Genomic DNA, 17116 nt, shown 5'->3' on the forward strand with positions numbered 1-17116 from the left:
AATACTGGACAACACCCAGCTTGAGTCCCCGATTCTTGAAACCCCTGGCCACCTCAATTCACTTGCAGTTTCCACACAGTAGCATCTGTCTATCATGGAGAAACCCTGGAAACAAAAGATACACAGTGCATTGTAGAAGATTGGATTTAGGTTATTTACTATATGTGGTTAGATTGCATTTGCTGGGAACCTCTCAGTTTGTTTTTATTACAAGTAATTAAAGAAATCTGATAATCATAGAGAAATCAACTTTTAAAAAATCAGCTATGTTTTCTAAGAATCTCTGCAACATTTTCTGCATTTGAAGCGTTTCTTTTTTCTCTTTAAACAAATGTCTTTAAAAACTACATCCTGTTGCTCAAAGTTTTTCTATTAGTTTGCAGATCACTGGGGGCTGCCTTCCTTCTGTTTGTATTGCTGTTGCAGGGTGTGATCTGTAGAAAAGTATTCCCTGGAAATTCAGGGTCTTCAAAACCCAGTGGGCTTCACTTCTCCCAGCCCCTACCCCAAGTTACTTCAGTGGTGGCAAAAATAACAATTGTCCCCTGGGAAATGAAGCTCATTGCTATGGTAACTAATGAAGGTTGCATCATTCTAGGGCACATTTTTAAAAGCCTGATTTCAACATGGGTAGACGCCCCGTCTTATTTTATTCAGTAGCTTAGCAACCTGTGGTATACTGTTTGTTGCCACCCCCAGCCTTCCCTTTTCTCTCAGAAAGATGACCTATATAGATAGTATTTTATTGTAGGCACGTTTTCACTGTGAATATAGTTCAGCTCTTAGGTGTGCTTATGATGACCTTATTTTCTGGACCAAAATTCAGGACATATTTTGTGTCTGTAAAGTAAAGAAGGATTATTCTTCTGCCTCTCTGCTGGCTTGTGCTAAGGTCTTTGCAGATGTTTTTCTCTTGACCACCCCTTAACTCTTGGTGTTTGTCTTTGTTGTTGGCCTTCTTTTCTTATTCTCTGATAACTACTCCTTATATGCTCATGTCTCCCAATCTTAATTTTCAGCCCAGGTCTTACACCTGAACTTCATGTAGACAGTTTTCTCTGCAACAGCCCTAACTGGATTTTCCCCGCACTCAGGGTGTTCAAGATGAACTCAACATTGCCTTCCACAAAAATCACTTACTGATGAATGACACCACCATTCATATGACACCCTACATCCAGCCAGCCCCCAAGTCCTGATGCTTCTACTTCCTGACTGCTCTAAAATCTGTCCTCCTCTCTCTTTTCGGCCTTCATCCTTTTTTACTTGGTTTGCTGCCTACATCCTCCAAACTGGTTACTTCAGAGTAACCCCACCTTTTCCAGGCTGCCCCCAGACAAACAAAAACAAGCGTGGTTTTGTGACCAGCTCCTCATCCTCAGTGTCCGTGGCCTTCTGCCTGTTCTTTGTCCAGGCTGGATTCTCACCACTCCTGCTCGCCTTGTCTCCCTGGGCGGCAGAGGCAATGCTCCTGCAGAATGTGCTCCTATGCCCTCTCCAGTTTCCTCTGCCAAATGCCTTTTCACCCTGCATTTCAGACACCATCATCTCTGAGAAGCTTTGTCTAACCCTGCCTGAGCCCGGGCTCTGTAGTCAGAGTTAGATGCCCCCACGTGCTCCTATCACAGCATGGGCATCTCCATATCTTAGCTCTTACCTTGCTGTGTTGTAATGTTCTATGACCTGTCTCCCACAGAGGTGGCACTTGTTTTTCTTTGTGGTTCCAGTGTGTTTCACATACCAGTACCTAGTAGGTGTTTGATAAATGTTTGTTGAGTAAATTAATGAATCAACAAGTCAATGAATGAATGTATATAAGCGCACTTGTGAGGCAGTGGGGGAGAATTCCTAACTTCTAGATTTTAGTAGTCTTGGAAAATCCAAGTTGTTCCAGAACCTGTTGTTCACTATCTGCATCACTATAAGCAGACTCCTAAAGATTGCTAGAATATAGCACAAAGGATATATCTTTGCAGGCTAGGATGGGTAGGGGCATGAACCTGGTGTGGTGCTTCGCCATATCCAGTTGGCCCTTCTTATCTGTGGGTTCTGCATCCATGGATTCAACAAAACTTGGATGGAAAATATTTGGGGGAAGTGGGGAAGAAGGATGGTTTTATCTGCACTAAATACGTATAGACTTTTCTTCCTTGTCATTATTTCCTGAACAATACAGTATAACAACTGTTAACATAGCATTTACGTAGTGTTAGGTATTATAAGTAATTTAGAGATTAAAGCCTACGAGAGGATGTATGTAGGTCATATGCAAATACTGTACCATTTTATATTAGAGACTTGAGCATACAAAATCTGGGGGAGATCCTGGAACCAGTCCCCCATGGATACAGTCATGTGTCACTCAACAGTGGGGATACATTCTGAGACATACGTCATTAGGCAATTTAGTCATTGTGTGATTGCCATAGAATGTACTCACACAAAACTATATGGTCTAGCCACTACATACCTAGGCTGTATGATATATATAGCCTGTCACTCCTAGGCGACAAATTTTTGTATCATGTAAATATACTGAATAATGTAGGCAACTGTAACACAAATGGTAAGTATGTGTGTATCTAAACATAAAAAGTATAAGGTAAAAATATGGTATTAGAATCTTAGGGGGACCAGGTTCAGTGGCTCGTGCCTGTAATCCCAGCGCTTTGGGAGGCCAAGGCAGGAGGATCACTTGAGGCCAGGAGTTCCATACCAGCCTGGGAAACATAGTGAGACCTCCGTCTCTATAAAATTTTTTTTAAAATTAGCCAGGTATGGTGGTGAGCATCTAGTTTAGCTACTTGGGATGCTGAGGTGGGAAGATCACTATTTGAGTTCAGTAGTTCAAAGTGACAGTGAGCTATGATTGTGTCACTGCCTTCCTGCCTGGGCAACAAAGCGAGACCCTGTCTCTGTTAAAAAAAAAAAAAAAAACAAAAAAAACAAAACACCTTATGGGACCACCATTATATATGTGGTCCAATATTGACTGAAACATTGTTATGCAGCCTGTGACTATGTATGTGTATGCATGTACACACACACACACACACACACACACGAGTCAGTTTAGCAACTGTGTCTGATGAAACTACTGCCAGCTTATGTGTGTCGGCACAGTTTAAAACAAGAAAGTCAAATACAAACTAAAAAATTGGGATCTCAAAAAGGGAGTATATGATTCCCTGCTTAGTTGAACATGTGAGTCCCCCTCTGCCTGATCAGACTGGCTACTGTGCTGAATGCTGTCCCTGAGGTCGCATTTGTTCAAGTTAAGGTTGTAACTAGGCAGGCACTGAATTTAGTCCTTTGGAGAGAGTTGGGGTGAGATGGGAGGCACATGGGAATTCCCTGCCCATCAGTATTTCTTTAGGAAATAAAGGCTGGAGCTGTGCAATTAAGGATTCATAGTTCCCTCCCATCATCTTATGCAGCACAGTGTATAGACTTCTCAGTATCAACCTAGCTTCCTTGCTGCCTTTTTGCACTAGTTGTCTGTCCAAGTGCAATCAGAGGACTTCCTGACAGTGGACAGGTAGGTTGGGGTGGCCATGGCCATAGGGAGAGTTTTTTGATTGATTCTTTTAATCTTTCACAAACAATGAGCACCAGTTTTGGGCCTGATACAGTGCTTGACCTTGGGGCAAATATCAAATATGGTAAAATGTGGTTCCTTCTCTGCTTGCATTTATAGCCTAGTCAAGGAGCAAACCAGCACTGATCCTAGTAGAGCTTTGATATAAACACCACAATTTATCTAACATCCATTTTAACTTAAAGAAGCAATTTTGGGGCTAGGGGAGGGAACTTAGAGGATGGGTCAATAGGTACAGCAGACTACCATGGCACACTTATACCTACGTAACAAACCTGCACATTCTGCACATATATCCCGGAACTTAAAGTAAAATATAAATAAAATAAAAATCAATTTTGTTTTAGGTCTAAGGAGTAGGGCTGATATTTAAAAGTAATTTTAACCTGTTGAAATGTGATCAGCTATATCCAACATAGAATGAAATTATGCTGTTTTTAAATAGCTCAGGCCAGGCGCAGTGGCTCACGCCTGTAATTTCAGCACTTTGGGAGGCCAAGGCAGGTGGATTGCTTGAGGTCAGAGGTTCGAGACCAGCCTAGCCAATATGGTGAAACCCCATCTCTACTAAAAATACAAAAATTACCCTAGTGTGGTGGCATGCACCTGTAATCCCAGCTACTCAAGAGGCTGAGGCAGGACAATCACTTGATCCTGGGAGGTGGAGGTTGCAGTGAGCCAAGGTCGTGCCGTTGCACTCCAGCCTGGGCAACAGAGTGAGACTCGGTCTCAAAAAATAAAAAATAAAAATAAATAGCCCAGTTGCTGAACTACTTGAGACCCACTATGGGCTACCTCATCTTGGTATTTTTAATGAGCATTGTCTTCTCCCAGTGTTGGTTTGTGCCTCGTGCTAGGAGCTTGGGAGAGAGGAAGAGGCAGGGAGAGAAGAAAACAGCATGTGCAAGATGGACTGTGCAATGCATTTGGCCCTGTCCTGTTACTGTGAACCCAGGGCTTTATGTGGGGGGTGAAAGGACACTTTCCCTGCTTTTCAGCGGTCAGACTTTTTTTTTTTAATACTTTAAGTTTTAGGGTACATGTGCACAACGTGCAGGTTTGTTACATATGTATACATGTGTCATGTTGGTGTGCTGCACTCATTAACTCGTCATTTAACATTAGGTATATCTCCTAGTGCTATCTATCCCCCCTCCCCCTACCCCACAAGGCCTGGCCCCGGTATGTGATGTTCCCCTTCCTGTGTCCAAGTGTTCTCATTTTCAGTTCCCACATATGAGTAAGAACATGCGGTGTTTGGTTTTTGTCGTTGCGATAGTTTGCTGAGAATGATGGTTTCCAGCTTCATTCATGTCCCTACAAAGGACATGAACTCATCACTTTTTATGGCTGCATCATATTCCATGGTGTATTGTGCCACATTTTCTTAATCCAGTCTATCATTGTTGGACATTTGGGTTGGTTCCAAGTCTTTGCTATTGTGAATAGTGCCGCAACATACATGCGTGTGCATATGTCTTTATAACAGCATGATTTATAATCTCTTGGGTATTGCCCAGTAATGGGATGGCTGGGTCAAATGGTATTTCTAGTTCTAGATCCCTGAGGAATCACCACACTGTCTTCCACAATGGTTGAACTAGTTTACAGTCCCACCAACAGTGTAAAAGTGTTCCTATTTCTCCACATCCTCTCCAGCACCTGTTGTTTCCTGACTTTTTAATGATCGCCATTCTAACTGGTGTGAGATGGTATGTCTTTGTGGTTTTGATTTGCATTTCTCTGATGGCCAGTGATGATGAGCATTTTTTCATGTGTCTTTTGGCTGCATAAATGTCTTCTTTTGAGAAGTGTCTGTTCATATCCTTCGCCCACTTTTTGATGGGGTTGTTTGTTTTTTTCTTGTAAATTTGTTTGAGTTCATTGTAGATTCTGGATATTAGCCCTTTGTCAGATGAGTAGATTGCAAAAATTTTCTCCCATTCTGTAGGTTGCCTGTTCATTCTGATGGTAATTTCTTTTGCTGTGCAGAAGCTCTTTAGTTTAATTAGATCCCATTTGTCAATTTTGGCTTTTGTTGCCATTGCTTTTGGTGTTTTAGACGTGAAGTCCTTGCCCATGCCTATGTCCTGAATGGTATTGCCTAGGTTTTGTTCTAGGGTTTTTATGGTTTTAGGTCTAACATTTAAGTCTTTAATCCATCTTGAATTAATTTTTGTATAAGGTGTAAGGAAGGGGTCCAGTTTCAGCTTTCTGCATATGGCTAGCCAGTTTTCCCAGCACCATTTATTAAATAGGGAATCCTTTCCTCATTTCTTATTTTTGTCAGGTTTGTCAAAGATCAGATAGTTGTAGATGTGTGGCATTATTTCTGAGGGCTCTGTTCTGTCCCATTAGTCTGTATCTCTGTTTTGGTACTAGTACCATGCTGTTTTGGGTACTGTGGCCTTGTAGTATAGTTTGAAGTCAGGTAGCGTGATGCCTCCAGCTTTGTTCTTTTGGCTTAGGATTGACTTGGCAATGTAGGCTCTTTTTTGGTTCCATATGAACTTTAAAGTAGTTTTTTCCAATTCTGTGAAGAAAATCATTGGTAGCTTGATGGGGATGGCATTGAACGTATAAATTACCTTGGGCAGTATGGCCATTTTCACGATATTGATTCTTCCTACCCATGAGCATGGAATGTTCTTCCATTTGTTTGTATCCTCTTTTATTTCGTTGAGCAGTGGTTTGTAGTCCTCCTTGAAGAGGTCCTTCACATCCCTTGTAAGTTGGATTCCTAGGTATTTTATTCTCTTTGAAGCAATTGTGAATGGGAGTTCACTCATGATTTGGCTCTCTGTTTGTCTGTTATTGGTGTATAAGAATGCCTGTGATTTTTGCACACTGATTTTGTATCCTGAGACTTTGCTGAAGTTGCTTATCAGCTTAAGGAGATTTTGGGCTGAGACGATGGGGTTTTCTAGATATACAATCATGTCATCTGCAAACAGGGACAATTTGACTTCCTCTTTTCCTAATTGAATACCCTTTATTTCCTTCTCCTGCCTGATTGCCCTGGCCAGAACTTCCAGCACTATGTTGAATAGGAGTGGTGAAAGAGAGCATCCCTGTCTTGTGCCCATTTTCAAAGGGAATGCTTCCAGTTTTTGCCCATTCAGTATGATATTGGCTGTGGGTTTGTCACAGATAGCTCTTATTATTTTGAGATACATCCCATCAATACCTAATTTATTGAGAGTTTTTAGCATGAAGGTTGTTGAATTTTGTCAAAGGCCTTTTCTGCATCTATTGAGATAATCATGTGGTTTTTGTCGTTCTGTTTATATGCTGGATTATGTTTATTGATTTGCATATGTTGAACCAGACTTGCATCCCAGGGATGAAGCCACTTGATCATGGTGGATAAGCTTTTTGATATTCTGCTGGATTCGGTTTGCCACTATTTTATTGAGGATTTTTGCACCGATGTTCATCAGGGATATTGGTCTAAAATTCTCTCTTTTTTTGTGGTGTCTCTGCCAGGCTTTGGCATCAGGATGATGCTGGCCTCATAAAATGAGTTAGGAAGGATTCCCTCTTTTTCTGTTGATTGGAATCGTTTCAGAAGGAATGGTACCAGTTCCTCCTTGTACCTCTGGTAGAATTCGACTGTGAATCCATCTGGTCCTGGACTTTTTTTAATTAATAGCTATTGGTTGGTAGGCTATTAATTACTGCCTCAATTTCAGAGCCTGTTATTGGTCTATTCAGAGATTCACCTTCTTCCTGGTTTAGTCTTGGGAGGGTGCATGTGTCGAGGAATTTATCCGTTTCTTCCAGATTTTCTAGTTTATTTGCTTAGAGGTGTTTATAGTATTCTCTGATGGTAGTTTGTATTTCTGTGGGATTGGTGGTGATATCCCCTTTATCATTTTTTATTGTGTCTATTTGATTCTTCTCTCTTTTCTTATTAGTCTTGCTAGCAGTCTATCAGTTTTGTTGATCTTTTCAAAAAACCAGCTCCTGAATTCATTGATTTTTTGAAGGGTTTTTTGTGTCTATTTCCTTCAGTTCTGCTCTGATCTTAGTTATTTATTGCCTTCTGCTAGCTTTTGAATGTGTTTGCTCTTGCTTCTCTAGTTCTTTTAATTGTCATGTTAGGGTGTCCATTTTAGATCTTTCCTGCTTTCTCTTGTGGGCATTTAGTGCTATAAATTTCCCTCTACACACTGCTTTGAATGTGTCCCAGAGATTCTGGTATGTTGTGTCTTTGTTCTCATTGGTTTCAAAGAACATCTTTATTTCTGCCTTCATTTCATTATGTACCCAGTAGTCATTTAGGGGCAGGTTGTTCAGTTTCCATGTAGTTGAGCAGTTTTGAGTGAGTTTCTTAATGCTGAGTTCTAGTTTGATTGCACTGTGGTCTGAGAGACAGTTTGTTATAATTTCTGTTCTTTTACATTTGCTGAGGAGTGCTTTACTTCCAACTGTGTGGTCAATTTTGGAATAGGTGTGGTGTGGTGCTGAGAAGAATGTATATTCTGTTGATTTGGGGTAGAGAGTTCTGTAGATGTCTATTAGGTCCCCTTGGTGCAGAGCTGAGTTCAATTCCTGGATATCCTTGTTAACTTTCTGTCTTGTTGATCTGTCTGATGTTGACAGTGGGGTGTTAAACTCTCCCATTATTATTGTGTAGGAGTCTAAGTCTCTCTGTAGGTCTCTAAGGACTTCCTTTATGAATCTGGGTGCTCGTGTGGGTGCATATATATTTAGGATAGTTAGCTCTTCTTGTTGAATTGATCCCTTTACCATTATGTAATGGCCTTCTTTGTCTCTTTTGATCTTTGTTGGTTTAAAGTCTGTTTTATCAGACACTAGGATTGCAACCCCTGCCTTTTTTGTTTTCCATTTGCTTGGTAGATCTTCCTGCATTCCTTTATTTTGAGCTTATGTGTGTCTCTGCATGTGAGATGGGTTTCCTGAATACAGCACACTGATGGGTCTTGACTCTTTATCCAATTTGCCAGTCTGTTTCTTTCAGCTGGAGCATGTTGCCCTTCTACAGTTAAGATTAATATTGTTATGTGTGAATTTGATCCTGTCATTATGATGTTAGCTGGTTATTTTGCTCGTTAGTTGATGCAGTTTCTTCCTAGCCTCACTGGTCTTTACACTTTGGCATGTTTTTGCAGTGGCTGGTACCGGTTGTTCCTTTCCATGTTTAGTGCTGCCTTCAGGAGCTCTTGTAGGGCAGGCCTGGTGGTGACAAAATCTTTCAGCATTTGCTTGTCTGTAAAGGATTTTATTTCTCCTTCACTTATGAAGCTTATTTTGGCGGATATGAAATTCTGGGTTGAAAATTCTTTTCTTTAAGAATGTTGAATATTGGCCCCCACTCTCTTCTGTCTTATAGAGTTTCTGCCGAGAGATCAGCTGTTAGTCTGATGGGCCTCCCTTTGTGGGTAAGCCGACCTTTCTCTCTGGCTGCCCTTAACATTTTTTCCTTCATTTCAACTTTGGTGAATCTGACAATTATGTATCTTGGAGTTGCCCTTCTTGAGGAGTATCTTCGTGGCCTTTTCTGTATTTCCTGAATGTGAATGTTGGCCTGCCTTGCTAGATTGGGGAATTCTCCTGGATAATATCCTGCAGAGTGTTTTCCAGCTTGGTTCCATTCTCCCTGTCACTTTCAGGTACACCAATCAGACATAGATTTGGTCTTTTCACATAGTCCCATATTTCTTGGAGGCTTCGTTCGTTTCTTTTTATTCTTTTTTCTCTAAACTTCTCTTCTCACTTCATTTCATTCAATCTTCCATCACTGATACCCTTTCTTCCAGTTGATTGAATTGGCTCCTGAGGCTTGTGCATTTGTCACATAGTTCTCGTGCCATGGTTTTCAGCTCCATCAGGTCCTTTAAGGACTTCTCTGCATTGGTTATTCTAGTTAGCCATTCGTCTAATCTTTTTTCAAGGTTTTTAACTTCTTTGCCATGGGTTTGTACTTCCTCCTTCAGCTCAGAGTAGTTTGATTATCTGAAGCCTTCTTCTCTCAACTTGTCAAAGTCATTCTCCGTCCAGCTTTGTTCCGTTGCTGGTGAGGAGGTGCATTCCTTTGGAGAAGGAGAGGTGCTCTGGTTTTTAGAATTTTCATTTTTTCTGCTATGTTTTTTCCCCATCTTTGTCGTTTTATCTACTTTTGGTATTTGATGATGATGATGTACAGATGGGGTTTTGGTATGGATGTCCTTTCTGTTTGTTAGTTTTCCTTCTAACAGTCAGGACCCTCAGCTGTGGGTCTGTTGGAGTTTGCCGGAGGTCCACTCCAGACCCTGTTTGCCTGGGTATCAGCAGCAGAGGCTGCAGAACAGCGGATACTGGTGAACAGCAAATGTTGCTGCCTGATCATTCCTCTGGAAGTTTTGTCTCAGAGGAGTACCCAACCATGTGAGGTGTCAGTCTGCCCCTACTTGGGGGGTGCCTCCCAGTTAGGCTACTTGGGGGTCAGGGACCCACTTGAGGAGGCAGTCTGTCTGTTCTCAGATCTCAAGCTGTGTGCTGGGAGAACCACTACTCTCTTCAAAGCTGTCAGACAGGGACATTTAAGTCTGCAGAGGTTTCTGCTGCCTTTTGTTTGTCTATGCCCTGCCCCCAGAGGTGGAGTCTACAGAGGCGGGCAGGCCTCCTTGAGCTGTGGTGGGTTCCACCCAGTTTGAGCTTCCTGGCTGCTTTGTTTACCTACTCAAGCCTAGGCAATGGCAGGCGCCCCTCCCCCAGCCTCACTGCCACCTTGCAGTTTGATCTCAGACTGCTGTGCTAGCAATGAGGGAGGCTCTGTGGGCGTAGGATCCTCCGAGCCAGGCGCAGGATACAACCTCCTGGTGTGCCATTTGCTAAGACCATCAAAAAAGCGCAGTATTATGGTGGGACCTGATTTTCCAGGTGCCGTCTGTCACCCCTTTCCTTGGCTAGGAAAGGGAACTCCCTGACCCCTTGCGCCTCCCACGTGAGGCGATGCCTCGCCCTGCTTTGGCTCACGCTCGGTGCGCTGCACCCACTGTCCTGCACCTACTATCCAACAATCCCCAGTAAGATGAACCCAGTACCTCAGTTGGAAATGCAGAAATCATTCGTCTTCTGCGTGGCTCACGCTGGGAGCTGTAGACTGGAGCTGTTCCTATTCGGCCATCTTGGCTCCACCCAGACATTTTTTTTCCCCCAATACCCTAACCTCTGCTGGCTTAATATGGCTCTTAACCATAGTTGTCATTTTCTGAAAATTTTCTTCAGGGAAAGGTGTTTTTCGTGTTTCTTTTAAAATAACAATTTTCAGAAAAATTAAAACTTACTTCTAAGGCTTTGTATAGTAAAATTCACATTCATTTAGGAAATTCCTAACCATCCAAATGGCACTTTTGATCTCTAAGATGCAGAACCTTTTTTTTCTTTTTTAAACTGCTCTTGTACCTCAGGAGATAAGAGAACAGGTATTTTTATATACTGTACTTTTATTTTTAGGTGTAAAGATTTATCAATTGCCTTTAATACAAGTTGGCATAAGGAGGGTAGTACATTTAGTGAAGAGAGCTCTATTTAATAGGGTATTGTAAAGATTAAATATATATGTAAAGTGTTTTCGGGGCTGTAATTTCTTTAGAAATGTTTGTTATTAGAAACACAGATGGTTTCTGTTTGCTGATCTTGCACCTTGTAACTTTGCTTAATTTATTAACTTCAGTCTTTTTTTCTTGAGTGGATTATTTAGGATTTTCTATAAGTAGAATTATGTCATCTTCCAGTAGAAATAGTTTTACATCTCCCTTTCCAGTTTGGATGCCTTATATTTCTTTTATTTGCCTAATTACTCTGGCTGGGACTTCCAATAATTTTGAATAGCAGTGATGAAATTGAGCATCCTTATTACTGATTTTCAGGAGTATGTTTTCCCTTTTTATTGAGTAGGATGTTGTGTGGCTTTTTCATGAATATCTTTTATTCGGTTAAGGAAATTTTCTTCTACTCCTAGTATGCTATGTTTTTTTTCATGAAAGATTGTTGAATTTTGTCAAATGCATTTTTGGTGTCTATTGAGGGGTGTGTGTGTGTGTGTGTGTGTGTTCATTCTATTAGTGTGCCGTATCACATTGATTGATTTTCTTATATTGAACTACCCTTGCATTCCTGGGATAAATCACACTCAGTCATGGTATATAATAGTTTTAATGTGCTGTTGAACTTGGCTTACTAATATTTTGTTGTGGAGTTTTGAGTCTCTTTTCATGAATATTTAAGTCTGTAGTTTTCTTCCGCTGTCTTTGTCCAGCTTTCATAGAATGTTTTATAAAGTATTTTCTCCTCTTCCATTTTTCTGAAGTTTGCATAGGATTGTCATTCATTCTCCTTTAAGTGTTTGACCTCGCCAGTGAAGCCATCTTGCACTTTTCTTTGTTGAGAAATTTTAGATTATTGATTCAGTCTCTACTTGTAATAGGTTTGTTGAGATTATCCATTTCTTCTTGAGTCAGTATTGGTAGATTGTATGTTTCTAGGAATTTGTTTATTTAATCTGGATGATCTAATTGGCTGGCATATAAATTTTCTCCTATAATCCTTTAAATTTCTGTTTAGCTAAAGGTTTGTTACTTTTGCTGATCTTTTCAAAGAACTGACCTTTTGTTTCATTGATTCTCTATCTTTCTCTGTCTTTTTTTTTTTTTTTTTCCTGCTCTAGCCTTTGTTATTTCCTTCCTTTGCTGGCTTTGGGTTTAGTTTGCTTTTCTTTAAGGTATAAAATTAGGTTATTGATTTGTGATCTTCTTTTTTAATATAGGCATTTATAGCTATACATTTCTTCCTGAGTACTGCGTTCACAGCCCCTAATACATTTTAATGTGTTGCGCTTTTGTTTTCATTCATCTGGAAGTATCTTCTAATTTTCTTAGTTACTTCTTCCCAAGTTCTTTTTGTTATTGATTTTAGCCTCATTCCCTTATAGTTGGAGAAGATACTTTGTATGATTTCAATCTTAAAATTTATTAAGAATTGTTTTACAGCCTAACAGCTGAGCAATCCTAGAGAATGTTCCATGTGTACTTCAGAAAAACATGTATGTTCTGTTGTTGTTGGTTGGAGTGTTGTTTATATATCATTAGATCTAGTTGGTTTGTAGTGTTGTTCAAGTCTTCTGTTTCCTTATATGTATGGATGTTCTATCTTTTATTGCAAGTGAAAGTCTGCAATTATTGTAGAACTCTCTATTTCTCCCTTCAGTTCTGTCAGTGCTTACTTTTCGTATATTAATATTTTAGGGGCTCTGTTCTTTGGAGTATATATATTTGCAATTATTGTTTTTTTGATGAATTGACCCTTTTGTCAATACATAGTGTCCTTGTCTCTTGTAATAAGTTTTGACTCAAAAACTATTTTATCTGTTATCTCTATACCCACCTAGCTTTCTTTTGGTTACTATTTGAATGGAATGTCTTTTTTATTGTTTAATTTTCAACCTATTTGTGTCTTTGGGTTTAAAGTGAGTCTCATTTAAGTAGCAAAAAGTTGGACCATATTTTTTTTTAAATTCATTTCTACCAGTCTCTGTTTTTAATTTATGAATTTAATTCATTTATATTTAAAGTGATTGCTGATAAGGAAAGACTTCTGCCATTTCGCTATTTATTTTTTGTGTCTTAAATCTCTTTGTTTTTTGTTTCTCAATTTTTCTCCACTATTGCTTTGTTTTACGTTTGATTTTTTCTCATGTACCATTTTGATTCCCTTATTTTTCTCTTCTGTATACCTACATTTATATCATCTAGTTTGAATTGATATCAATTTATTTTTACTAGTGTACATTAACTCTGCTCCTAGTTAGCTCTGTTCCTACCCCTTTTGTTGCCCATTTACATAGATAGACTTAAAATTCTTGTTTTATGCATATGTCTGTTAATCCATTTAGGAAACAGAAAGAGGAGTTATAAACAAAATATACAGTGATACTTGCTTTTATATTTAGTCTTGTGGTGACTAAAATTTACCAGTAATCTTTAATTCTTGTATGGCTTCAGGTTACCATCTAGTGTCCTTTTGTTTCAGCCTGAAAAACTCCTTTTAACATTTCTTGTAAGGAAGATCTACCAGTAATGAATTTCATTAGCTTTTGTTTATCTGAGAATGTCTTAATTTCCCTTTCATTTGGAAGGATAGTGCAGCTAGATAGAGAATTCATCTATCTTACTATAGGAATTCCATATTGCATATGTTGGTACACTTGATGATGTCCCATAGGTCTCTTACGCTCTATTTGTTATTCTTTATTCTTTTTTCTTTCTTCTCCTCAGACTGGGAAATTTCAGTTGTCCCATCTTCAGGTTTGCTGTCTCTTCTGACTCTCAAACCTGCTGTTGAACCTCATTATGGAATTTTTCATTTCAGCTGTTGTACTTTTCAGTTCCAGAATTTCTCTTTGATTCCCTTTTGAAATTTCTGTCTCTTTATTGATATTCCCCATTTGTTCATACAACCTTGTCCTGATTTCCTTTGTTCTTTGTCTGTTTAAAACTGTTAAAGTCTTGGTATAGTAAGCCTGTTTTAGCTTCTTCATGGATGGTTTCTGTCAATTTCTTTTTTTTTTTTCTGTGAATTTCTGTCAATTTTCTGTCAGTTTATTTGTTTTTCTTTTCCTTTTTCTTTGTATACTTTGCAATATTTGTTGAGAACTGGACATTTTGAATATTATAATGCAGTAATTCTGGAAGTCATATAATTCTCCCTCTCCAGAGGTTGCTGTTCTTACTTGTTGAGTGCTGTAGTTATCCATTTGTTTAGTGACTTTTCCAAATTATTTTTGCAAAGACTATATTCCTTGTTGTATGTGATCACTGAGGTCTCTGTTCTGTTATGTCTGAGGTCAGCCAGTGATTTCCTTAAATGCCTGCATCCGGTAAGGATAAAAAAGTTTCTGTCTCTAATTTCTTTTGAAAGACACTGCTTGGGAAGCCCTTCAGCCCTAGGGGTTTGAAACAATAGCCAGCTTTTGGTTAAATCTCTCAGTGAATTTCCAGGCAAATCAAAACACACCCCCTACAAACTGTGGAGGACAATGTTTGCTTCCTGGTACAAGCAGGCCACTCAAGGAATATGAGCCGCAGTCCCATGGCTGCTTGCCGTAGGGATGGGGCTGACAGTTCTTGCCAGCTTAGTAGTTGGTTTTGTGGAGGGACTGATTTTGGAGTGTCTTACTCCACCATCTTCTGTGATGTTACTCTGGTATTGATTCTTATTGAGGTGATAATCTCAATATAACAATGTTGTATTAACATGTATTGTAAAAAGAACTCGTTTAAGAGAAGAGTGAATGCTGATATGCGTATCGCTATATTAGCAGTATGTGTGTGCATCGATTTAATTCTTATAAGTTATTTACCATTGTATCTGTTTACCTCACAAATTAATATAATTGACCAAAAAGACTGAATTTTGCATGTATATATAGTGGTGTCACTACATATCACTACATCATAACTTAAATGTTCTTTCTTTATTATATCTGTAGTTGGTCTAGTCTTTTTCCTACTAATTATTTATTTATTTTTTAATTAATTTATTGTTTTTGAGACAGAGTCTTGCTCTGTCGCCCAGGCAGGAGTGTAATGGCGCCATCTCGGCTCAGTGCAACCTCTGCCTCCCAGGTTCAAGCGATTCTCCTGCCTTAACCTCCTGAGTAGCTGGGATTATAGGCGTCCACCACCACACCCTGCTAATTTTTGTATTTTTAGTAGAGACAGGGTTTTGTCATGTTGGCCAGGCTGGTTTCGAACTCCTGACCTCCGGTGATCTGCCCACCTTGGCCTCCCAATGTGCTGGGATTACAGGTGTGAGCCACCGCGCACAGCCTACTCCTGATTAGCTGGAGTGGGGCAGGTGGCAGATATCCAATATAATTTAAAACTTAGTCCAGTGTGATGACTTAAATGGTATCTTTAGGAAGTTTCCAACTCTCTCTGAGATAAAAGTGCTCAGTTTGTCACTCTGCTTTTAACCCTGGGATGGCTTAAGAGTGTGGGGTGAGTTGTGTGGCATATGATCCCTGGCAGTGGGACACTGACTTTTTCCGTATGTTTGATGTTCACTGTTTCCTCTGGTCTCCAGGATAATACCTTTCAATCTCCTACTTGTGTTTGCCTTGCTGACATATGCTGATGATGTTATGGCTAGTATAATTCATGGTCGGGCCTTTCTGTTTGGTCAGAACATCATGATACTTCCCAGCTAGTTGAGTCTTTGGCGTCTGTTCTCTGACTTTTCCTAGTTGTCTGCCTTGTCTCTCTACAGCTGTTGGCCTGGAACTTCATGCACAGCCTTTGCTACAGCATCACTGTGTTCCATAGCAAGCCCCATGGACACCACTAGCTCAGAAAATCTGCCTCAGAGCTTATAATTACTTGAGCATGTTTAGAAAAACTCCCTTGAGACAATGGCTTGGCTTACAAGACCATGGACCACATAATCCTTCTGTTCATGTCAGATACTGCATATTTTTTCATTTGATCTCTTTGTAGTCCCTTCACTAATAAAACCAAATAGTTCCCCAGTAAGATGAATGCTTCCAGTCGTCAAGAGCAAAGGTCAGATGCTTGGAAAGGCAAAACAACAAGAATGAAAATAATAATTTTCAAACACTATCATGATTACACACGTGTGGCATGATATTTGAAGAGTTACATATAATTCTAAATATGTAGAAGCCGCAAGTTTAAGGAATATAGAATCTTTAGACAGGTATATATGGTGTTCATTTATATGTATTTATGGTTAAGATACATAGGTATGTTAAGATATTCTCTCTCTTATTTTTTTTTTCAAGACGGAGTTTCTCTCTGTTACCCAGGCTGGAGTGCAGTGGCGTGATCTTGACTCACTGCAACCTCCGCCTCCCGGGTTAGGTGATTCTCCTGCCTCAGCCTCCCGAGTAGATGGGATTACAGGCACACACCACTACTCTCAGCTAATTTTTTTATTTTCAGTAGAGACAGGGTTTCACCATGTTGGTCAGGCTGGTCTCGAACTCCTGACCTCAAGTGATCCGCCTACCTCAGCCTTTCAAAGTGCTGGGACAGGCGTGAGCCACTGCGCCTGGCCTCTCTCTATGTATAATATTAAGAGGTTTGTCTTCTATGTATCGGCATTTTCCCATGGCTAAGAATAATGTGATTTCATGTACATATTTTCTTCTGTTGTAGGACAGTTCGTGTTTGGTTAAAGAGAGACAGTGGGCAGTATTGGCCAAGCATATACCATGCAATGCCTTGTAAGTATCCAAATCTCTGTCTTGAAAAACCAGACATGTCCTTCCCAGATTGCCTTCTCTGTATTTTCTTCTTAAGTAGAGAAGACTGAGGTTGGGATTCTCATTATAATGAAAAGTACCATATTAAATCATTTTAGATTTTCTAAGGCTTTCACTATGTAAAGTAAGCAGATTGTTCTGAAATTGACTCTATATTCATAGCTTCTGAATAAGATTAATGGAAGAAAGACTACAGCACGTAGGCTTTCTGATTACAGCAGTCTCCCTCT

The 17116-nt window shown here is 39.8% G+C and overlaps 1 protein-coding gene across 24 annotated transcripts in view; it reads left to right on the forward strand.

The window, feature by feature from the left end:
- WDFY2 (WD repeat and FYVE domain containing 2) overlaps nt 1-17116 on the forward strand; it is a 314795-nt gene that overhangs the window by 191638 nt on the left and 106041 nt on the right. For all 24 annotated transcript variants that reach the window (XR_010116081.1, XR_008651395.2, XR_010116070.1 and 21 more), the window contains one exon: nt 16780-16847. Coding sequence is in view for 9 of the 24 variants with exons in the window: in XM_063619259.1 (XP_063475329.1) it covers nt 16780-16847 (68 nt within the window). In the remaining 15 variants the exon portion in view is untranslated. The remainder of the gene's footprint in view (nt 1-16779; nt 16848-17116) is intronic.

This window comes from Symphalangus syndactylus, chromosome 15 (assembly GCF_028878055.3).
Source record: "Symphalangus syndactylus isolate Jambi chromosome 15, NHGRI_mSymSyn1-v2.1_pri, whole genome shotgun sequence".
Taxonomy (NCBI): Eukaryota; Metazoa; Chordata; class Mammalia; order Primates; family Hylobatidae; genus Symphalangus; species Symphalangus syndactylus.